Source organism: Lycorma delicatula, chromosome 1 (assembly GCF_047948215.1).
Source record: "Lycorma delicatula isolate Av1 chromosome 1, ASM4794821v1, whole genome shotgun sequence".
Lineage (NCBI taxonomy): Eukaryota > Metazoa > Arthropoda > Insecta > Hemiptera > Fulgoridae > Lycorma > Lycorma delicatula.
Window position 1 is genome coordinate 80,786,718 of NC_134455.1, and position 25,863 is coordinate 80,812,580.

At 39.2% G+C, this 25,863-nt stretch overlaps 1 protein-coding gene across 2 annotated transcripts in view; it reads left to right on the plus strand.

Annotated features, from left to right (window-relative positions):
* Positions 1 to 25,863, plus strand: part of Polr1B (RNA polymerase I subunit Rpl135) — a 176,013-nt gene that overhangs the window by 12,954 nt on the left and 137,196 nt on the right. For both annotated transcript variants that reach the window (XM_075356937.1, XM_075356931.1), the window contains exon 2: positions 10,160 to 10,294. In XM_075356937.1, coding sequence (XP_075213052.1) covers positions 10,160 to 10,294 — 135 coding nt within the window. The remainder of the gene's footprint in view (positions 1 to 10,159; positions 10,295 to 25,863) is intronic.

Sequence of the window (25,863 nt, forward strand, 5' to 3'; positions counted from 1 at the left end):
TCTTTCCCTAACTTTGTGTTTCTTATTTGGTATTCAATCTTCAATAGATTGTTCTGTTGTATTTTCCTTCTTTTTTTATATTTTCTTCTTTCTTCCATATTTTGTATCATTTATTATTTTGCCCAAGGTTTCTTTGCCCGATGCCTTCACAGAAACCGATGTGTTTCTCTGCAGCTTCCCTCATAAATTATTTTATCCTCGACCACATTTCGATTGCTGTGGTTCATCCTCCTTTTTAACTTGAGTAATTGCTTTTGTCATTTCACCCACTTTTCTTCTCCCTATGCCCTCTAAACCCTTTATATTCCATTTCTTCACTTTCATTGTAATTTAAATGCTTTGATTTTATTTTCATTTCCATCAAAAACAGAATATGATCACTTCCTGTGATGGCTCCTGGAAGCCCATTTGCTTTCTTAACAGCATTCCTTTATCTATTTTCAACCAAAAAATGATCTACCCAAAAGTGAGATCCATCTCTTTGGTGTTGTCCAATATATCTTCTTTGTTAAAATTCTTAAAAAAACATATTCGTAATGAGAATATCCTTCTCTTGGAAAAATTTAACCAGCCTGTATCCTCTTTCATTTTGTATTCTCGATCTGAACTTGCCCACTGTCCTTCGGCTTCTTCCACCATTGTATTCCAGTCTTCCATAATTATCTTACTACAATCCTCCTTTTTTTTACTCTTCTCCGCTGGGCCGGTCCGACTGGTTGGTATTGCGCCACATGGGCCTTCCCACCTACTGGCTGTATGTCCGGCATGGCAGGTCGGCCCACCGGTCAGTTCTTTTGAGTCTATTGATATGCCCATCTATATATATCGCCACGCCATACCATGATTGTCTTGACGTGACGATTGGGTCCTTTCTTTGATCTTTCTTATCAAGAAAACCCTTGGAGTCCCCAGTGGCTCATCGAAACTGGCACACCTCAGCATGCCAGTCCTCACCACTGGGGCTATCCGCCCTTCCCTATACTAAGATCAGAACCCCAATCTCCTCTCGTCCTCATTTTTCTGCGTTAATATTTTCTTAATAGCTGAATCAACCCTCTTCCAGGCATCTTCACTCTGCAACATGTGATTAATTAATCTGCCGTTACCATCAGATGATAGATCGATGTCTACTAATTCTTCTCTCCATTTATGGCAGTCAGTAAATGTGTGCTCAACATCATCTTCGCGATCGCAATGCATACATTCCATCGATGCTCTTCTACCGATTCTGTGCAAGTAAAAATTAAAGTTGCCATGCCCTGTAAAGTATTGTGACAGGTGAAAATTCACTTCCCCATGCTTCCTATATTCAGCTTTTAATATCGGGGATGAGTCTCTTTGTTCTACCTCCAGGGCCATTCTCATTCCTCCTGTCCTGCCACTTTGCCATTAGCCGCTGCCTTGATTCGTGAATTCCAACTCCCTGGTCTCTTTCAACTCTTAAAAGTGCCAATAAATCAATCGGTGGGACTCCAGCGAGCACACACAAAGCCTCATAGGAGACCATCCTATATGCAGAAATCACTCCAAGCAACAGTCTCCTATGGGTCCTGATCATACGTGCCAGGTTTTTCTTTACTTGCACTGAAATCCACCAAACCGGTACCGCATAAAGCATGGACGATATTACCGAAGACGCTATGACCCTTCTCTTTGGCGCCTTAGGCGCACTTTGGTTCGTCATAATGATATTTAAAGATTTTATCATTCTGTCAGCCCTGTTACAAACTTCGTTTATATGTTCAGTGAAGGAACCGTTCCTCTGAAAGGTAACGCCTAGGTACTTCAGCTTATCAGTTTCTGCTATTGGTTCACCATTGATCCTGATATCCAGCCGATCAATGATCCTTCTTCCAGTGAAAGTGATAAATTTGCATTTATCGATGTTCAGCACTAAATTTTTATTACATAGCCAGTTTTCTATCATCTGTAATGCCAAATTGGCCTTATTTTGTACTTCCAGTGCATGTCTATCACTCGCAAGGATCACCAGGTCATCTGCTTAGGCAATGACTTCGACTCCTACAGGATAATCCAAATTCAGGATTCTGTCAAAAGTTAAAACCCATAATAACGGGCCCAAAACAGAGCCCTGGGGAACTCCACCGTGTATGTTGACTTTCAAATCTCCACTGTGCGTTGCAATTCTGCACGATCTGTCAGAGAGGTATCTCCTCACCTGTCTCCTAAGATACGTTCTTAGCCAATAATGCACTGTGAATATGGCTCCATTTGATGGAGCCAAAAGCATTCTTAACGTCTAGGGAGACAAGTAACGGAATCCCTCTTGTTCTCCAAGTACCTCTTCTGACATCTGCTATCCAAGTAGTTACTTTCTTCGCTGCCAACACGGTGGAACGTCCCTTCCAGAACCCGAATTGATTGACGCTTATACCCACGCCTTCTTCAATTTCGCATACAATTCTGTTGGCGAGCATCTTCTCTACCGCTTTGCCCAAGTTATTTAAGAGACTCAGCGGTCTAAATCGAGACAGACCTTGATCATCACTGCCTTTAGGGAGGAAGACCACCCTGGCCTCCCTCCAACATCGCGGGAATGAATCATTCTCCAAGCCATAATTAGCTATATCAGTCATTTCCCAGGGAAGCTGTTTTACAAGGCCGTTGAGTATTGCAGCAGGGATTCTATCAGTGCCGGGGCTCTTTTTATTACCGAGTTGTTCGATAGTGTTACTTAGCTCAGCAGGGGTAAACCTCCTCAGCTCATATTCAGGCAAGATGTCAGTTGTCTCTGCTGGACATGGAAATAATTCGTCAAACTGTGCCATAGCCTGCCGTTCACTCAACACAGGCAGACGCCTGCCAAACCTCTTAGTAACTATCTTGTAGGCTTGGCCCCAGGGATCATTGTCCAATTCCTCGCAGAGTTTGAACCAATGATCCCTTTTTGATCTCTTAATGGCTTGTTCAAGTGGCGTCTAGCCTCTATATATAGTTTGGCTGCAGTATCAAACTCAGCACCACCTCTGATCCTCAGTCTTTGTTTCCTTCTCCTAGCCTGCTGTAAATTATCGCGTAAGCGTGCTATCTCATTTGACCACCAGTAGACTTATCGTCTGCCCCCAGTGGCCCTTAATTCCTTATCCATTTCTTGCTGTATTACCGAGGTAAGAGTATCTGGCGTCAACTCAATCATATTACGTAGCCTTTGAGCTACTTTAACAACTATTTTGTCAACCTGACGGGCTGTAGGTCTTGTAACAAAAGGTCTTTGTGTAACTACAAAGTCATTGCCTTCCTTTATGATCAGATGTAGCGGAAGGTGATCACTGGAAATATCGTTATCCATCACTGTTAGCTCTAGCTGATCCATTGACCATCTATTATCAGCAATGACCAGATCAGAGTAGTGGCCCCGAGCCTCGTAAGTTGGAGTACCATCATTTAAACAGTGACCTCAGAGGGATTCCATCAGTTCTTCAGTTAGCTCTTCTCTCCTATTACTGCGGGAGCAACCAGCAAAAGTCGTCTTACAGTTGAAATCACCCAACAACACAAATTTCTTGCTCTGTCTGGACAGAAGTCGATATATACTGTCTAAAAACCTGTCATAATCCGCAATTGTGATGTTGGGCGAGACATACGCTGTTACAATTATTGTAGACTCCAGTTCAGTCACTATGACTCCCTCTGCTCTCTCCTTGAAACTCAGAGCCACCCTGTTACTGACGTTCCTGATAATGATATCACCCACAGTATCCGCCATCCATCCGGACTTCGCCGACTCATGTATGTTGGGTTCAGTGATTGCCAACAAGTCTACATCACTCAATAGCAAGTCTATACAGCAAATCATTCAATAGCATGCTTCTGTTCATGTTTGGTAGGAGAAGCTTAATCATGCTTGTCAGAGCACCCCAAGCACCAGTCCTGTGCTCACCGCTACCGCAGTCGAGACAACTCTTTGGTTCTTTGTATTCGTCAATCATATGACCTTGCCCTCCACAGTTAAAGCAGAGGTCCCTCCTATCTGGCCCCTTGCATTCCTGCCGCCGATGTCCGGTGCCCCAACATCTAAAACACCTATCCTCATCGTCTCGGATAAAACCCCGGCAGTTGACCCATCCTATTCGTATTCTATCCTCTACGAGTTTACAGACGGCCCTATACGTTGTGATTACTGTAATGTTCTGCGTCTCGGCGTAACCTTTTCTAATTGATGATATCTTGATGTCCTCATCAGTACCTACTCTTGCAGTAATTGCAGCAAGAATTTCTGTCTCAGTGGTGTCATATTCTACATCCCTGATGTGAATTATTGTGCGCCTTCCCGCTCTTGTACGCAGGTCAACATGCAGATCTGCTGCCTTATCTTGTGGTTACTTGTAAACTCTGCAGCTTTCTGCGCTCCCTGAATTCTCACGTGGAGTTCTTCATTCCTGCCCTTACGTAAGGAGATGACCTCTTTTGCATCTTCGCTACTTACTGCAGACTTCATTGTTTTAAGTAAATCAAAATAGGATTTTCCAGCTCCTTTGATAACCACAGTACGACTGTCAACTGCCGGTGTTGTAGACTTTTTAATATGGGCTTGTCCAGGCTTGCCTTGTATAACTTTACCTTCAACTGGGATCGTAAGCACTTTAACCGCTACTTCCTCGTCTCTCCGCAAATAAGATATTAATTTCTTCATATAGTTTCCAATATTATTATTGGGGACGACAAAAAAAAATTACCAGCCTGAGGAATAAGCTTCCTTAAAGCCCTCAATATAGCTCCCATTGTGCTCTTCTCAGTAGCATTACCATCATAGTAGATTTTGTATTTACTTTTCTTAATGTCGTCACAGTCTCCAAGAATTGATTGTACATCTTTACGAATATCACCTACTTTGTATTTGGTACTAATACCTTCTTTTTCATCCCCTTGCCTTGATTTACTTAAATCACTAACAGTACAAGAGTCCACCACCTCAGAAGGCAACTCATTAAAGAAACTAATTTAGTTCCGCAAACTATTTGGCCACCTTTTGGGCAGTAGATCTATTATTTGCTCATCTGTCAGCTCCTTAGTAAGAATTTGCTCCATCTCATCTTCCACAACTATAGGGTACGTCTGAGTAGCCAGCGTAACAACTGATAAAGGGGACGAGACTTGCGTCAAGGCATTAAGCCTATCATATATGCCTTTGAGCTCCTGCTCATGTGTACTTATGTATTTTGAGAGACCCGGTCCCATATGCTGTCTCAATGCCACCATAGTTAATCCCAATTGGTAAACCAGATTGCTAAGGCTCTCCAGCGGTCCTTCTTCTTCTGAGGACCCCTGTCGGGGTCTCGTTTTACATTTACCCTCTGTTTTCTTAGTAATCGTAACCTTTTGTGAGCTAGAAGTTCCCTGCGATGATCCCTCTAAGGGGAGTGATCCCCTTCATCTCATATTAGCGCTGTTGGACTACGGGGACGATCCCGAGTCCAACGAGTACCCACTCGGGGATAGGAGCCCCAAAAGAAATTTGGGGGGTTCAACCCTAAAAATAGGGTCCAAAATTTTTGTGAAGAGGGGGAGGTCAGGGGGTTGGAAACTTTTTGGGATGGATTTATAACTTGGGATCAGGAATGTAGGACGAGTGGTTCAGAAATTATTAAGGAACAAAGAATTCCCTAATAAAAACTAGTCTAAGGACTTAGAAAAATTTCACTCATATAACTACTAATATACGAAAAAATTTCCTAAGTCCTTGTTTACTGTTAATTTCAGACTGGTATTAGCCTGTCGAATAACTTAGAATGATTTGCTATTATAACCTCAAAAAACTGTTAAAAAGTTATTGTACAATAAGTTTACTCACTTTTTATACACACTGGTAGTCTTTTCGTTATTAATAAAAGTCACCAACACTTTAACACACTATAATATCTAAGATTTACCGAGTAAAAAGCACTAAAATATTGATCTCACTAATGAGAACAAAAAACTATAAAAAATTTGATAAACCTGTAACCAAATAACTCAAAAATGATAGTCTGTATTCCTTGTCCAATCCACTTAAAGTTCCAGTCCACCAAAACAATGTAAAAACCAAAAAACCAATCGAAAACAACAAAAAAAGCGGAGCTCTAGAAAGACACGTCTACACACCGTGCAGTCCACAACTCGACTATCTTACTGCAATCCTGGTTCATTTTCTAATAACTCCTCAATGTTATTGTACATCTTTTCAACATCTTCATCCTTTTATATTCCAATGTTAGCATGTACATCTGAACTATTAATAGATCTTTTGGCAGCATTCCAATCCTTAATGCCAGTAATTTATCATCCAGATAAATAACTTTTCCTGCTACTCTATTTTTTACAGCTATTCTTACTCCATATTTTCTTCTTTCAATTCCTGAGTAATATAAGGTAACTTCACCACTTTTCAGCTCTCCTCCTCTCTCATCTAAGCTCACTTATCCCTATTATATCCATTTTATCTCTCCTCAAGTTTTTCAACTTAACTGATGGCAATAATGTTCTCATATTCTACATAACTATTCTCACAGCTTTATCTTTTTATGACACTACTTATGCTGCTTCTCCTGGTGATCTGAATGGAAAGTTATTTTACCTCTGAAATATTTAACAAAAGAAGACATCACCATGGTGCCTGACTAGGAAAAGGTAATACAGTGTATTCTGTTTCCTTCTATATCTAAATGTTGTTGACTTCCTATAGAAATTTCTTCTGCCTTTGTGGGCGATTTCTCACCCTCACAAATGGTTTGGGGCAATAAGAGTGCCCCCAAACCCCTATTGATCATCTTTCTTCCTTTTTCCTGTTTAGCCTCTGGTAATTACCATTCAGGTAATACTTCAGAGGATGAATGAGAATGATATGTATGAGTATAAATGAAGTGTAGTCTTATACAGTCTCAGTTTGACCATTCCCGAGATGTGTGGTTAATTGAAACCCAACAACCAAAGAACACTGGTATCCAGTGTTGTAGTATTCAAATCCATATAAAAATAACTGACTTTACTAGGACTTCAATGCTAGAACTCTCGACTCCAAATCAGCTGATTTGGGAAGAGGTGTTCACCACTAGACCAATCTGGTGAGTTACCTATTGCTCATCTGCCTTCCTAAAAGGCTGTTGGCACTTGTAGGAGGCGCAGATCCTTATTCCGGAAGCTATTTGGTCTTCTCAGTCATTAGCCACTTGTCTACACCAACCAAATTTAATATATACAATTGTTGCCCCCCTCTCTACTACCATCCTGTTCCTTCTGCTCCCTAGGATTCACCATCTTGAGATGCATCTCAGGATCTTCCCTTCATGAAATCTAAGACCTACTTGGCATTTCTTAGATTCTCTAGTACTTTTAGAGAGGATATATTTATGTGAAGTAATATATGAATATTATATCATAATATTAGTTTTGGAATCATATTGTTTGAAACACTAGCTTTCCAAAATGCATCCTCTGATGTGCTTGGTTTCAAAATATCTGAAAAGTCTCAGGAGAGTAGCATCTTGAAAATTGATAATATGAATCAGTGGTAAATGTCAGTGCCTAAAGTTACATTAAAAAAAAAAACCGTTTTCGTCAAAAAACGTCTGTTGCATTGTTGTGGTTTTACTTAATGCATATGGTATCTGTTTTGGTTAATGAACATATCAGTTAATACCATGTGAAATGGAAACAGGATTGTTTCGTCAGATGGATGATGTGGCACTTAATGAACTTTAAGTCTTGTTTGAGACTAAAAGTTCTTGCTGGACTGTTTTAACCAGGCCTTCACGCGGGGTGCTTTCCCATCATGCTAGAAGAAGGCACGCTTGGTACTTCTACCCAAGCCGGGGAGGAATCCAGACCAGCCAGGATCTTTCTGTCCAGTGTGCTTACTCAGTACATTGGGCAAGATGTATGAACGTGTCGTGGAAAGGCGGCTCTTGGCAGTGGTACAGGAGCAAGGGGGCTCTCCCCTCGTCAATTTGGATTCCGGAAGGGCATGTCAGCGGTCCACGCAATTCGTGAGGTGATGTACTCTGTCGACGCAGCAGCAACTGGTACGCGGCGGACAAGAGCGATTCCGGACTTGATACTGTTGGATGTGAACGCCTTCAACAGCCTGCCATGGGAGGTCATCGGGCAGGCGTTGAGGGTGAAAGGAGTCTCCGGACAACTTCAAGCAATCATTAGTAACTACGTAAGTGACAGGGTTGAAGTCTTCGGATTTGCAGACGACCTGGCCTTACTGATCAAAGGAAGAGATGAGAGGCAGGTGGAGGCCAATGGAAACATTGCCTTGGCAATGGTGCACCATTGGTTGGTGACTCACGGTCTGCAAATAGCACCAGAAAAGTCGGAGGCGCTGGTGCTTGCAGGTCGACACCAGCTAAGGGAGATGCACTTCACCATTGATGGTGCAGAGATAAGCCACGTCTCGAGGGCCAAATACCTCGGGGTCTGGATGGACAAGCGCCGTTCATTCGGACCTCATGTAGAGGAAGCAATAAAGAAGGCAGAACAACAGCTGAGGGCTATCTCGAGGCTGATGGCGAACACAGTAGGGCCACGAGAGAAAAGTCGACAAGTAATAGCTGCAACCGTGACATCAGTCCTATTGTATGTGCCCCCTGCATGGAAAAGGGCAGTGGCGGTTCAGAAGTACAGGAGGAAGCTGGAGGCCACTCGTAGGAGGCTGCTTCTGTGGGTGACATGTGCCTACAGGACGGTCTCCTATGACACGATCTGCGTCATTGCGGGAACGCCGCCAATAGACCTATTGGTTGAGGAACGATGCTTGCGGTTTGAAGGCATAAAAGAGAATGCAAGGGCGCAGATCATGGCCATCTGGCAGCAACAGTGGGAGGCGAGCCAGGTAGGACGGTGGACTATGCGTCTGATTCTGGACGTGAGTGCTTGGGTGGGACGTAAGCATGGTGAAGTTGGATACTGCCTCACTCAACAACTTTTGGGCCATGGGAACTTTGATAGCTATCTGCATCGCTTCAAGAGGAGGAGAACGGCGGGTTGCAGGTACTGTGCGACAGCTGACACAGCCGAACACACCTGGTTCGACTGTGTCAGGTGGGAGAACGAGAGACGTCAGATTCCGGTGGCCTTAATATCAGATAACGTCGTCAGACACATGCTCCAGAGTGAGAATGAATGGAGGGAGGTAACAGCGAAGAGGCAGGAGGAACCCCCTTGACGTGCACACGGCCCTCGATGTCAAAAGAGGCATCGAAATGTGTTTGTTTTTTGTAGTTGTTAATGTTCTTTGCTAGGTTAGGAATTTATGACTGTATTATGTGTCTTTGCTCATGTTGTTGTTGGATTATACTGCCGGATATACCGATGGACTTGGAGTGGGGGGATATTGTGTGCGGTGCTCTACCGCTGACGGCGAGGGAGGCATGGCGCAACAAGTAATGAGGGGTCATGGGAATGCGTGGGGGATCGAGGACAGGTACAAGTCCATCTTGATGCGTGTAGGGGCCAGGGAGGCAGCCTCTATGCCTAGGGTGTTCGGGCCTACTCACGTGCAAGAGTGGGTGGGTCGGAGCTCCCCGATGATGGCATGGGGGACCCTTGAGGTGCGCATGGGGGGACGCGTAACTGTGAAGGGCAAATGAAATGTGTGTCTTGATCAGGTACAATAGGGACTGGAAGGGTGCTCTCCTGCGGAGAAAAATTCTGATCACCAGAAGAGGTGATTAGTATGTTTTCGAGGAGGCACGAGAAACCCCTATGGGATGTCCGAGTTCGGATGAGCTAGGGAGGGCAGACTGCGCTGCCATGAAATCCTGAGGCGACTGTGTTAAGCTTTTTAGCGTGGGCTGGTCGTCTTGGAGGAGTTTAAAAAAATAAAAAATAAAATAACGTTACAAAAGAAGTCTTGTTTGAGAGTTCTAAGATTTACCTTGTTTCTTTGTAAATACACAGCACTGTGGGTGAAAGGAGTCTTAAGTGTTTCATAATGTAAATAAATTTCTCAAAATGTGATTGGTAGATCAATCAACAGTATGTTAAATTATCATCTTTAATATTCTGTATTATAATATTAATTTTTGTTAAAATAATCTATCAGTATTATATTTTTATGTGATACCTTCTCTGTGTTTATGTATTTCTTCATATCCCTTTTACTAAAAAAATATCCACTATTAATACATTTTAATAACATGGGTTTTTCATTTTACAGTTTCTGTTATCACTTGGCAAACCACATTTGGATTCATTCAATTATGTAATTCACGATGGGCTCACTCAGGCAGTTAATAATATTAAAGAAATAAGTTTTACTGCTGGAGATACTAAACTGTCAATAAATATTGAGGTAAGTTTTTTTTCTAACGTCTATGCTGTTTCATCTTTGTACTAAAATAAGAGCACTCATTACATTGTTCCTGTTCCTATCATTATTATAGTGAAAATCTAACAGTTACTTCTTATTTGATTTACATAAGATTTTCTCTAATTTGAGCCTAATATATGTTGTGCTTCTTCGTAGGAGCAGAAGAGTTGTCACATTTCAGAACACATGTTCTGATTAACCAGATTTTTATTATCTTTGACTCATAATAAAGATTACCTTCTGAGAGGTCAATAAAAATAGTGGGATACTCATATGCTATTCATATCATCATGATAAGACATCTATTTAAAGCATTATTAATCCCATGGCTATCTTTGTGTTTGAAACAATACCTATAACTCTGTAGCATAATATAAAAGTACCTAATTTGATCCATTTACTTTTTGTTATTAATTCTGTGTTATTATAGATGAGCTCTAAATTTTAAAGTTCTGTGTGTTAGAATCTCTAGGTAGTGCTTGGTTGTGCCTTTACACTTGGATTGTTTTGCAAATATTTGGTAACTGTGACAGAAGATTACTTAGTTTTCTATGTTGGGAGATTAATCATGATTTTACTGACAGGCAGGGTAAAAGAAAATGATATATCATTCAAATTTGAATAAATCATGGGCACAGGCTGGAAGTTACTTTAACAGAAGATTTGGTTAAAAATAGTATGATAAATTTAAAAAAGTAGATTATAGAAGTAGGAGTGAAGATGTCGCTTAGAAAATGTAACTGTAGATAAAAAGCCACTTATAACAAGAATTATACTAAAACTGTTGAATGAATGCAGAAAGTATAAAAATACAAAAGATGATGGTAGAAAATTGTATTTATCTAGAAGAGATAAAATTAATAAGTGCAAAGTAGCAAAATTTAAACATATTTGAAAGAGATATAATGAAGAAGTATAGTCACGAAAGAGGTGGTTGAAGCTTTTAGAAAAATAACAGAAAACTTTGGGGGAATAAAGCAAAATATTAAACATTAATTCTATCTATTCTTACAAGGTTTCTTGAATTAATTTTGTAAATATATTTTATTTAATTAACTTTATTTCTATTTAATCTCATTGAATTCTTTAGTTGCTTGTGTTTTGTTTCTTCTTAAAATTTGACTTGTTTTTAAAAGTTATTTAGTTACTGTACTGCTAGGTTATTCAGTTACTATGCTGCTAATTGATATTTTTATGAAAATTCCGCTTCTTGCTTTCTATGTCCTAAAGTTCAAGGGATGGCTGAAATGTAAATAACAAAATATCATACAAAACTATAGTTGCTTTCATCTTGAAGTTTCATTCCGCTGCTACTACTAGCATTCTAAAACTCATTGACCCACACATCTAATTTTTTTGCCAGTCACCATTGTTATAGAGTCGAGTATGCCTCCTATGTTAACGCATCTAAAACAATATGCAGTAATTGAATTTTTTCACAGTGAAAAAAGTGAAGCTAGTGACATTCAATTTTGCCTAAAAACTATTATGGTAATGAAACTGTTGATTGAAAAACTGTGAGTAGGTGGGCAATAAAATTTTGTGAATCAGAAGTTGGTAAAGCAAATATTGAGGATGATCCTCACAGTGGTCAGTCAGTTTTTGTGATTAAGAGGAGTATTAAAAGGAGGTATGATTCGATTAAAAAATTCGGAGGTATAATAATGCATCACCATCCAGATAGTCATATTGAAAGAACAAGTAAGACACATTGTTAGAGAACTGGCCTACTATAAATTCGTTTGCAGAGGGTGCCTCACAAACTCACAGAAAAGAACAAAGAACAATGAAAGAAATGTTGCGACAGCTTCTGAAATGTTATCTTGACAAGAGAAATTACTTCTTTTTCAATTGCTGTAACAGGAAATGAAACTTGGGTGCATTGTTACAAATCAGAAGAAAAACAGCAAAACAAAGAGTACCTATGTAACATATGTACAACGACGTATGGTTTACCACAATAAAAAAATTCAAATACAGCTCTAAAAATAAGTTTTACTGAGAATGGTTCTGGAATTCCAAACACATTTATCTAAGTTACTACTTTGAAGCTGGGTCCATTAAAAATTCTGTGCGACACAAGGAGAATTAAAACATTTTACTACGCATGTATGTTGCATTCAATGAGACATGAAGCTGATGATTCTGCAACACAATATTGCTTGGCCACACACATCACATGCAACTGCCAAGCTTCTTGTGAAGTTAAAATTTGAACCTATTCCATACCCTCCTTATACACACTAGATTTGACTTGACACCCTGCAATTTTCACTTCTTTCCACAATTAAAGAGAGGTATTAAAGGTTTTCATTTCACCATGGATGATGAACTGAAGGACACTGAGCTTGGGGATGAAGAAAACACCACTAGCATTTTTCATTGCTTGAAAGAGAAAACTGGTTTACTGTTGAAAAAAATCTAAAATTGTATGTAACAATTTTAGGGAAAAATAAATATAAGTTTTTGTGGCAAATAAAATGTACTTTTATACCATATTTTTTCATTCGATAATTTTCATTTGCTAGTTATGAATGACTGTGCACTACATTCAGCCATCCCTCATATGTTTTGTTCAACTATATAGTTATTATCCTTTCAGTTATTGAAAAGTAGTGTAAAGACTTGGTGTAAATTTAAATTGCATTATAACTTAAAACTTAACTACATGTTTAGTTATGAAATTTTAAGTTACATAGGGTATAGCTCAGTTGTAAGATTGTTTATTTATTTGCCTTAAAAGCTGGTTACTAACATTTGTGACATAACAAGTAATAAGGACTACAGACAAATTACATATTTTTCTTTACATATCTTTGAAAGAATTCTTATTTAAAATAATTTCTAAACTCTGGAAAATACAGATGTTTGCAGACAATACTTTTCCAAAACTATTCTGAAGATTTGTCAGTATGTATTGTTAAGAGATTTTGTTAGCTATTTTGCCTAATTTATTAAAATACTAAAGAAAACGTAGGAAATAGCATAATTCACGAACAATTTTGTAAATGAAATGCAAAACCCTCATTATAGAAGAAAAATACTGCAGGTTATTTTATCCAGGCTACTGAGAAATACTCTATTCATGAAATACTTATTTAAATTTAGGAGGAGAAATGATAACATCTGTGGCTTAAAGTAGAGATAGGAATTTCCTCAATTTCAAATGTATGTATAATATTCTAAATAAAATTTAAAGTTCTTGGGTATTATTTGTAAATAAAAATACATGGTGAATTGAATAAAATAAAGTGTTTACCTCTACTGTACTTTTTACAATTAAATACTAAGTTTTGAATGAATAAAGTACTTTCTGTGCCTAGTATTTAGTCAGATTGTTTGGAATTATAAGTAACTATTTAGTTTGTGTGTAAAGAAAGACAAATAGTATTAAAAGTTAAATAAGTATTTCATTTTTTTTTAAATTTGTAAAGTACGAGGGTGAATCAAATTTAAACAGTAATTTTGCTATTCTACACAGCAAGCAGTTCTGTGTTGGATGGAAGAGTGAGCAAGAGGTTCCATTGTCTGTTACACATTGTATAATAAAATTTTTAACTAATCGAGATGTTAAACCTGCAGAAATGTTAAATTGTTCAAAGGTACAGTTTGAGGATGTTACACTGTCCCAGAACTGAATGCATATGTGAGCCAAACAATTTAAGGGCGAGTGGGAAAGTGTAGAAAATGAAAGTCATGATTAACACCCAAGTCAAGTCTAACAGCTGATAACATCCACGCCGTTTGAGAGCTTATTGTAGGTGATTGCCAGTTCACTATTGAAGAAATTGCATCAGAAGTGGGTATCAGCTGTGGGAGTGCTCAGTCCATTATCACTGATCATCTTAGCTAATACTTTGGTCTCCCGACATGCGTCCAGAGTGCTGTGGCATCGAGTCTACTATCAGTGATTTTTGGGCTGTTGGTCGAGTGTGTACCTTCCAGCAGTATCGAAAATTCCTGGTTTTTAGACTGCGGCTATGTTAGCACATTTTGATTACAGACTTGTCATATACAGCTTTTGCGGAATTATAAGGCATATTTTTATTCAACGTGTACCTGCCTCATTGCGGCTAAAAGATGGCAATGACTCGTGGTCGTAAGACTCTGCAACAAGTAAGGGAATACTCCCTAGTACTGCTTGCATTCTTTTCAGAACAAGGGCTGTAATTCATGATTGTCTTATAACCGACCCAGTAGGGGCTAAGAGGTACAGAGTGACAGGGGAATATGGAAGGTCCCCAGCTGCCTTATTCGCTGCAGGCAGTCACTACACCATGGATTCACCCAACCGGATGGTAGGAGCAACACAGCAAGATAAGATCTTTCACTAGATAAGCAGTGTAGAGTTTCTCTGGCCATGGAAGAAACCGGGTTCCAAGAGGTAGGAAGTCCAGGCAGAAAGAGGAGTCCGGAGCCTTTACCATCCACCTCCTCAGATGGTGACATCTCCAAGATGGATGTAGGGACATCCACCTGGGTAGTCAACCCCAAGGTAGAGGCGTTTTTAAAAACGATGGGCAGACCTGGCAGTTCTGTCCTGCTGCTCAAGGCAGCCCAGGATGATCTAGACTACCCGGTTAAGTTTCTAAGCTTACCCAAAAGTGTTGGCTCAGGCGCAAAGAAATCCATCCTTCCCAGGTTGGAAAATATTCACGAGGTTCTTTTTCTGCTGTGGCAGAAGGGTATGTATGAGACTTTGGTCTCCAAGGCCAAGGAGGGCAAAGTTCTTTCAAAAGTTTTGTTTCAGGCTCCAGCACAGCCCAGGTGCTATGTTGATGTTGTTAAATCAAAGCGGGAAGCCAGCAAGATGGCTAAGAAGCTGGAGGTGATATTCATTAATAACGCAGAGCTCTCAAAGACCACGAGCCAAGAGTTTAAGCAAGACTTCCAGGTTGCCCTTCACAACAACTAGAAACAGCTAAAAATTAGGGATATCAAGGAGACGAGCAAAGGGCTGGTAATCGTTGCTGAGAACAAGGAGACGGTCTGGGTCATCACAGAGTCTCCTGCCATCAAAAAGCTTGAGGTTAAGGTTGATCCTAAGCAAATGCATAGGCCCCGAATCATAGTTTATGACTTAGATCAGAGCCTCTCTGACGAGGACACTCTGTCTCTCATTCGAGAACAGAACATTGACTTAGACTAGGCCTCGTTCAAGGAGCAATTTAGGCTAGTCTTCAAAACTGGCAAGCATGATGCCCCAAGATATCACGGAGTCTTTGAGTTAGGTGCTGGTCTCCACTGAAATTGTGTTTGATGGAAGAATCTTCATGGATTCCTGTCATGGCAAGGAGTACCTTCAAGGTACTCCTGATTCGAAGTGTTGTTGTTTCGGCACAGGACCAAATTCTGCAAGTATACAGAAGTATGCAAGTATACCACTGTCCACAAAAGAAGGAGGCTCTGTCTTGCATGAACTGTAAAAGTTGCGCAAAAGTCATAGGCACTCGGTTAATAGTAAGGAGTGCGGTTGCTACTTAAGAGCTGTTGAGATTCATTTCAACCCTCTTGATGATTAGGTTCAGTCAACTAAATACCCTAGGTAGTACAAGTTGAGTTAAGTGAAGTTGTTGAAAAACAGAGCCTCGATGTTGTTCTACAACACCCTTATGTGGTCAAAGATGATCTGCCAGGTTTTCCAGGTTGGAAGAAGTTTTTCATTGGTGACAGCTAATTCGCTGTTCTGTGTAGGAAGTCTTTAGATACATCTTCATATGGCAACCCTCTGACATGCATCACGTTGTTGTCAAGCTTGCCGTGGATGGTCTGCACGTAGTTGTTAGTATTTTCAGTACAGGAATCCCACTGAAAAGCACTTTGAAAAATGTGATAGAATTGTTAGGCTGGTAGCAGGTTGTCCAGTTCTTATAGGGACTCATGTGAATGCCAAATCACCTCTTTGGCACACTGGGATCGCAGATGATGGAAGCGAATTGATCGAATTCATGCAGCATCAATTTGATGTTTTTAATGTAGCTGGCGAATTGCCTACTTTCACCGGTGCAGTCAAAGGGCGGAGGGCCTACCGTGGTACCAACATTGATGTTACCATTGGTAACGATGTCCCTGGTAGGATTCAGAACTGGTATCTAGTTTATGATTGCATGAGTGATCTACTAGTAGTTTTTGATCTGGTAGGCGGGCTGTGCGATATCTATAGGGAATATTTCCCTGTTCAGCAGGGGCGCTTTCTGGATAGGTAGGCGGATTGGCCCATTTTTTCTAATATTCTTGCAGCCAGGCTTTGAGTTTTTGCTCGAAGACTGGACGAACTCCCATTAGATGACTTAGCAGAGAATTTTTCTTCTGCGGCAGTTGAAGCTGCTGTTAATTCCCAGAGGTACCGGTTGAGAGAAAGTAGCTGGATGGTGGACTGAGGGCTTGACCACGATGAAGTGGACTGTGGGTTGGCTCAGGAGAGCCACACCTTGTGAGGGTGATCCTGATAAGCATTCAGCCTTGCTTGTGGACTATCATCAGAAAAGTAGTGAGTATTTTCATAAGGTTAGGTCTTCTAAGCATGACTCGTGGCGCTCTTTAGTACAAGAGCAAGGAAATAAAGACCTATGAGGTATTGTCTATGGAGTTCTTGGTCATAAGAAGAAAAAAGACATTCTTCTGTCAGCTCTCTCGACCCAGGATGAAATTGTAATAGACAAAGATCATGTCCTCACTCTTCTGATGAACGATCTGCTTCCAGATGATACTGAAGTTGGTAAAACCTCTTTTCATCGACATGTTCGAAGGGAAGTTGTAGGTTTTTGCTCTGAGATTACTAAAGTGGAGGTCCGCCAAATAATTTGTAGCCTGGCTAAGATAAGGCCCCCCGGATATGATTGTATCACAGTGGAGCCCCGCATGTTGCCAGTGATTCTTGGTCCCTTGACTAGGGTTTTTAATAGAATGCTTTTTACTGGACATTTCCCAGCTTGTTGGAAACATGGTGAGTTGAAACTTACTTTTCAAAGGTGGCGAAAAAGACCCCACTGTAAGTTCGTACCGGCCTCTGATGCTCTTGCCTGTAGTAGGTAAGGTTTTTGAGAGGGTCCTGTACCTCTGCATTAATAGTAGGTAGACTTCTAACCATATGCTAATGGACGACCAGTATGGTTTTTGCCTTAGCAAGGGCACAGAGGCTGCTATTCTTAGAGTAATGGATTTGGCTTTAACCAACAACTGCAAGTATGTACTCGGCATCTTTTTGGACATATCCGGGGCCTTCAGTAACTTGTGGTGGCCCTCTGTGCCTTGTTTCAGTTGCAACAGCATGGCTGCACACAAAATTAGATTATGACTCTCAAGCTAATTCAGCAATAGAACTGTCATCCTCCATTACAATGGCTCGGCAGTAGAAAATACCTTGTCTAATTCAATTCAGGGATCATCTTCAGTTTGTTACAAGGAATGCAATAGATGCCTTCTTTGTTCATAGTCATCCATCCCTATTGGGAGTTGAATTGCCGTACCATGCGTATTCTTTGCAAAGGTGCCTGCGAGGCCATAATGTTGTACGCTGCACCCATCTGGGCTCATCGTTTACAATTCCAATGTTATAGGAACATTTTATTGCAAGCTTAGCATCTTCTATTGTTAGCTGTTGTTGGAGACTACAGAACTGTCTTGAGGGAGGCAGTCTCTGTGATTGCTGGTATAAAATCCATTGACATTTTAGCTATGGAACATAGCAAGCAGTATGTTTCTAAGAAGGGAGGCCTTCTTACTTCTGGGCATATGCGAGAAATTGAAGACCAAGGTGTTGACTCTTGGCAAGTTAGGTGGAATGATTCTTGTACTGGTCGATACACACATAGTATATTTCCAAATGTTAGGGAGCTGCAAGCAATTGGGTGGTTTCCCCTCAATCAGTGCACAACTCAATTCCTTTCAGGACATGGTGCTTTCAGGAATAGTTTGGCAAGGTTTAGTTTGACTGATTCAGGCTTGTGCCCGGACTGCATGGTCGATGACACTGCAGACCATATCCTTTAAGTTTGTCCCTGGTACGAGGCTGAATGTACCAGAGGTTTTTAAATTCTTTCCTGATCTGCACGTCAACTGGGGAAGACTCGCAGAGAATAGACAATCGTGGCTGGCTTCCTCCATTTCCTCACCTTGAGCAGAACGACTGAAGGGGTATAAGTAAAGCAGCACCCTGGGTGGCTAGGGACGCCTGGACAGTTGATTGGCTGTAGTTAGGTGTGTTGGGATCGAGTCATTATATTATTATTATTATTACTATGATATTGGCTGTTAGTGGAACGACAACTGCACTGCCAAGGGTATGAATAATCATGCAGCCGTGAGGTGTAGCGCCATTTTGACGAGGGTAGTTTTCAATGAGCAAACATCACTGTTGGCGGGATGGCGACTGCGCTGCAGAGGGCACAGATTCCCATGCAGCCGTGAGGGGTAGGGACATCTTGACGATGGTAGTAAGTGAAAGTAAATGTCACACAGGACTCTGTGATGTAGCTGAGTGGGAGTAGGAGGTCTGTCTGCCTCTCCCTGATAGACCAGACTGGAGTCCATAAATGAAACCAAGGCAGGGGTATGAACTGAAAGTTTGTGTTCACTAAGGGAACTAGGAATAAATTTTGTTATTGCGAACAGCATTTCTTGGTGGTATGTTACGCACATTTACGCACAAATTGGCTTTGTAAAGTGTAGAAATAGGCATGGGGGTTTGTGCTTCCGCGATCTCGGTTAGCTAGTTCAGAGGGAAAAAATGTAGGACATTCAAGATGTTCAAATGAGGCCTGCAGCGAAAGCAAAAGCTGAGTTTGTAAATTACTGATGTAAATCTCTACCAAGGCATTTACAGCGGTGGCATCCCAACAAGGCCTAGCCTGTTGCTATGAAATGTAAAAAATTAAAGGGGCAAAAGATGACTCCAGTTAAAGCCCATCTGGACTAGGAACAGGGGGGGGGACGATCAGAAGTGTCACAAGGCAGGTGTCTTCCCCTACGGGGTTGGGATGCTCATCTTGGCTTTAGAAAAATCAGTGCTTGATGGGTTTTGAGGTTGATCAAAACTCAAAAATAGGTCTGGTTGGAGATCTGTGAGAGACTTCTGAATTGATTTTGGCAAGAAGGGGATGATTTTTTGAGGCCCATCATCACATCAAATAGGATGAGGAGGAATGGCAAAGGAAGGTTGAGGGCTGCCCAGTCAAAACATGAAAGTCCAAAACATGTCTTTCAGCTGGAAATGTTCTTGCAATGATTTGTTTTGACTCAAGGGGAGTTTTACACATTGATTTTCTCTATAGTCAATGAATGGTGAATGCGGCTTACTATTGCCAGCTGCCACAGTCAACAAAAGCTGCCTACTGAAACAAAGGGCAGGGTGTGCCCATCAGAGATGACTCCGTCTCCATGACAATGCCAGGCTACACCGCGATTTTAACAAGGGATAAATTGGAAAAAATGCACTGGTAAACCCTCAACCACCCTCCCAACAGTTCAGATTTATCCCCCGTGACTATTTTTTCTTTGCGCCCATGAAAGAATCACTTGGAATGAACGATTCGAAAACATTGACATTGAGGAGCACATGCATAAGTGGTTGACAACTTGTCCTCAAATTTTTTATTAACAAGGAATATTCAAGCCTGCAGATCATTGGCAAAAGTGTGTAGATCGTGCAGGAGAGACTATATAGAGAAATGGTGAAGGTGTGAATTGTGTATATTATTAATCAATAAATTTATTAAAAAATTACCATTTATGTTTGATTCATCCTTGTAGCATGCTCATTCATGTTATATTTAGTTACAACCATGTCTGTATGTGTTGGGAAAAATTACAAAATAAAATGACACAGCTCGTTTTTGCCAAAAGAATTTGATAGAATAAAATCAAAATTATATAACCATATTCATAAAAACTGCATAAATACATTATCACATTTTAATACTTTGTTAAGACTGCACAAAATCTCCATGTACAATATTTATATACAACAACCCTTAATTTAAAGTATAGGTAAATTTGTTATTTTTAGTATTTCTTTTACATACACAAAGTATATATTAAGTTACCTTATTATTTAACAGACGATTACTGTACAATGAAAAACATTAATATCTTATTCACTTACACAAAATGTATCTCACAATCGTGAATTTTATATATGTCTAAATTCCTTTGATTTTAATGAAACATTCTAACTTATAAAGAAGAAAAATCATGAATATGGAAAAATCATCAAAAAGATATTTTGCCATACAACAAACATTCATACGTATTAAACACAACAAAAAATATTTGCAGAGTTAATTTAAAAACATACACATAAATCCATTCAGATGTTCAGTTTTCTAAATAAAAAATTATAAATCTATTATCTTAAATATTTTTACAGCTTAAATATGACAGCTATAATATTTTTATAGCTGTAATATTTTACAACTATAATATTTTTACAGCCGAAAATAATGCTGTAAGAAATAGAATTATAGAAGATTTTTTCCAATTATGTACAATGGTGACAACTGTAATGTACATTTCATAAAAGAAAAGGTTCATCTTTAAATAAGTACATCACTTAAGTTCTTTAATTACTGTTCTCGCAGAATAATTATTTTATATTAACACAAAGAGAAGCATATTTATATAACACTCTAAACAAAATGAAATGTTCACATAACTAACCGATGTTTATACAATGGCTACTTAACAACAACTTGTAAAAATTTTGAATCAGATGTTTTTTTTTTTTAAATTAAATGTGTTTGTTAATTATGTAAGATGTAAACACATGAAATAATATAAATTTACATGGAAGTACTAAATCTTAAAAAATAATAAAAAAATAAATCACATTACAGAAGGCATAAATGAAAATCAGCTGAGCATATATTTATATATGTTGAATGGAATGCATAAATTTCAGTGTTTGAAAAACTTCTTAATTATAATTAAAATTTTCATCTACAATTTAATACTGTTTCATTTCAAGTTGGTGAGAAAACAGCTCACTAATTCATTAAAAAAGACAAAAAAGGTATAATGAGACACTCTCTTATAAGTTGAATTAAAGCTACTTTACGCATTGGCGTAAACAGTATGTATTCAAATTTATAAACAGAAAGTGTTTAAAAAACAGAACTACAAAGAAAAGTGCAAAGAATTTTTACGTTTTGGAAGTGAAAGTTATTGATCTTGTAGTGGGGTGTTTTTGTCCAAAATGAGCAAAATTAGGGGCTTAGTCATCAAAGAATTTGATGAATGAATGAATTTGTTCCAGCATTTTATCAGTGATCCCGGATTCCAGCTAACCTCTTTCCAGCTTAACCTCAAGACATTGCAGTTTATTGCTCCTCTACTCTTTGTAAGAGTGTAAGTTATATAATGGGTCATATCATTGAAGTATAAAACAAGTAATACAATTTTCCTAAATCAAGTTAAATAAATGAGGCTAAGATTTTGTGGCAAATTTATTTTTATATCCTGGCTATAATAATGCATTAATGTGTACTCATGTTGAGGAAAAGAAGATAATTCTATTTGCATATGAGTATATGTACAGAAAGGGACATGAAGTTACATTTGATGTTAATGAAAAATTTACTACCATCAAGGTCGAGTGGCCTGAAAAGATTCACAATGCCAGGATTCAGTTACACAGCCCAGTAAAAGATACAGTTTAATTATATGTTATTTTAATTGTTAGAAAGTGATTGCATTCTTATTATTGTGTAATTCATTATACATTTTTACTTGTATCAATTTTGAACTTATCCGTTGTTAATATTGATACCTCTGATATAACTGACCCTGACCAATATATAAGGAGGAGAGTTAATACGGATGCATTTTGTTTGACAATAAAAGGTAACATCTATTTAATATTTATTTAACCCTCCATCAGGAGCAATACATAAACTAACGTGAACGGGGGCATTGTATCTGAGATATACTTAATTCCTATATGGTCTAAATATGATATATATTAAATATATATATATATATATATTATATATATATATATATATTATATATATATATAATATATATATATTGGGTTGATCGGAATAATATAATAATAATATACATATAATTTTTTTTTTTTTTTTTTTATGGGCATCGACTGCTAAGGTCATTAGTCCTCGTCACATTCTTTAAAAGAGGTTAGTATCACCATCAGGGTCGTCATATGTAAGGGTGTAAAGGGCCCTTACATTTTATTTAAAAGCACAAACTACACAGAAACATTAAGACACAACAACAAAAAACAACACTTATGGGGTGTAAAGAGCCCGGTCTTAAAATTTAAGATAAAATTCTCAAAGAACATAAAAGTAAAAATATAAGTCAATACAAAATCATTAATCTTCTTCTACCTGTGTCGTTTATTTATTAATTTTAGAACACCCGGGGCGACCAGAACCGCCGTTAAGCAGTATATCATTCGCTCCAGGATGCCGTGGCAGTTGACTCCCCCCTATAAACATTCCCGTCGGACCTAACCCATCGGGGTCCTCCCAGCGTCATAAGAGCAATCTAACCACCTGTTCAGGACGGCCAAAAACCCCCTCGGCGGGAAGGCTACCCTCGGCGAGTCATCTTCATCTCGGCGAGTCATCTTCACGTCGTTTTTCCATTTATATGGAGAAGTTTTTATTGAGTTTAATTTTGTACTTAAACTCCTGCAATCAGTATTCCACTTGTTTCTTATTATGTTAGACAGTTTTTAACATCTGCCTCTCTTACAGGAAAGGCAACCAAAACATCGCAGACTGTTGACTTTCTGGCAGCTTCGTCTGCGCTTTCATTACCTGAATACCAGCATGCCCTGAAGTCCATACAAATACGCATCGCTGTCCTCGTTGATTTAGAACGTATAAAATGGACAGGATGTTTGAAATTAGGACATCCTTAATGTTCTTGTTCCGAATTGCAACAAGTGCACTTATAGAATCGGAACATATTAGCACTCTCTCTTCGCAATAATGTTCTGTGTACCGAAGAGCTTGCTCTATGGCAGTAAGGTCTGCCGTGAACCCACTGGTCATATCTGGCAGTTTCCAAAAGTGGGCTTCCTCATTTACATAAATGGAGCATCCAACACCATGTTCGGTTTTAGACCCGTCAGTATAAATTCTGATATGTTCTTCATAGGTACTGACGGTTGCTAAAAATTCCTGTTGGATGATAACTGCTGGCTTCTTTTTTATTTCTCCCCGAGAGAGACGAAACTTGTATTTACCGCTGGCAAGAGCCATGGCGGTATTTCTCTCGTGGAAATTAAATTCTCTCGTAGTGTCTCTGGAATAGCAATTTCGTATTTACTTCTTAATTTGTGGTACCTAATTCCGGCTGGTCTGGAATAGATAGCACGATGTTCATATAATGCAGCCAATAGATGATTCTTAAAAAGTTTGTTATTTATATGAGCTGGAAAAGCCCATACGTATGCTGTATATCTTAACAAAAGGATCTCTCTTCTATAATGTAGTGGCATTATTCCGGCTTCGGACTTTAGACTAGTCGCCGGACTTGTGCGGAAAGCGCCTGTCGCATATCTTATTCCGCTATTATGAATTACCTCTAACTTTCTTAAATGCGACTTCCTAGCGGATGAATATACAATACATCCGTAGTCTAGTTTCGATTGAACCAATGACTTACAATCCCCACGTAAGGGATTTATCCAATACCAGCCCTAAAAATTTCACATTGTCCTAATATTGTATTGGATTTTTGTCGATTGTCAAAATAGGACTTTGGTGAGGAATTCTCTTCCTACAGAAGTGTACACAGCACGTTTTTTCTGGTGATAAGTGGAATCCATTATTCCTCACAACTTCATTTAGAGCGTCAATCGCCCATTGTAATTTGTATTTCAACATAGCTGTCTTGTTGCTGGCATACACAATTGCCAAATCAACATAGACGCTTTTGCTGATTTCTACTGGAATGACTAATATTAATTTATTAATGGCGATGGTAAACAAGGTACCGCGCAGCGGTGAATCTTGTGGTATACCATTTTCCAAGATTCTTTCAGATGAAATTCATTGTTGACGCGTACTTGGAAAGTATGGTCATTCATGTAGTTGCTGAGTAAGACTGGCAGATTGCCACAAATGCCCCATTCATGTATCTGGAGCATTACTCCATATACATACATATCAAAACATATACATATACTCCATGTCATATCAAAAGCGTTCTGCAGATCGAAGAAGACTCCGACACAATGCTTCTGATAAAGCTGTTGTATATAATATTCTCTAAGTTGATCATTTGATCTGTGGTAGAATGGTATTGCCGAAATCCTACTTGATATGGTGATATCAGGTTTTCTTTTTCTAAAAGCCAAACGAGTCGATTATTAATCATTTTTTCAAGTATTTTTCCCATAGCGCACGTCAAAGAAATAGGACGGTAGCTATTGGGATCTGTTAAATTTTTATTTTTCTTCGGTACTGGAACAACATGTGCTTTTTTCCACTGCTGCGGGTACAGTCCATCCCGCCATATTTGATTATATAGTTCTAGTAACATTCGTTTTGCGTTGGTATTCAGCTGCCTGATCATATAATGGATTCATCCAGACCAGCAGCTGTCTTGCCTGCTATTTCCAACGCTTTCACGAATTCTTCCATTTTAAAGGGTACATTATATGAGTAATTATACTCAGTTCTGAAATTTAGTAGACCTTTAAGTTCTGCTTTTTCGTCCGAAAATCTTCCTCGTAGTTAGCCGTTTTGCTGGCCTTCTCGAAGTGATTGGATAATAACTCTGCGATTTCGTTTGGAGTGTCCTTGATTTCATCTTCATCTTGAAGGCTAGTTATGGGAGCAAAGTTTTTACGCCCATAAATCGCCTTCACTTTCCTCCAAACGTTTGATGCAGAAGTAGTTCTGTCAATGGATGACACGTATTGTTGCCAGGATCGTTTCTTTGAATCTATCATGAGTTGTTTTGCATACGCCCTGTATTTTTTTAAGGCAATAAGATTATCTATTGTAGGAAGATTTTTAAAGGCGTTATACACTCTTTTCTTTCTTTTTATAGCTTCACTTATTTCTTCGTTCCACCACGGAACGGGTCGCGTAGAAAGTTTCCTTGATGTTTTGAGAATATATCTCGATGCCGAGTCAAGTATCGCATTTGTTATAGCGTCGACATGGTCTCCGATAACTCCAGTTGTTTCGGGGAGTATCGTCTTAGCTGTGAAGCTCGTCCAATCTGCCTTATCAAACAACCATCTTTTAGATATGGGGTATATTTTTCTTGTAACATCAGTTACAATTTGCACCGGGAAATAATCGCTTCCATGCAAATCGTCTAAAACATGGAAGGTGTACCTCGGTGCTATTGATCCGCTAATAAGTGCAAGATCTATACAGGAGGTCGATCCATCTCTGGCATTGAAAAAGGTTCCTGACCCATCGTTTAAAAGAATAAGTTCGGAATTCACCAGGAACATTTCCAATTCTCTTCCGCGGGGATCTACTCGATCCGATCCCCAAAGAGAATTATGAGCATTAAAATCACCTACCAGTAAAACAGGTGTGGAAGCTCATAAATTAATCGCG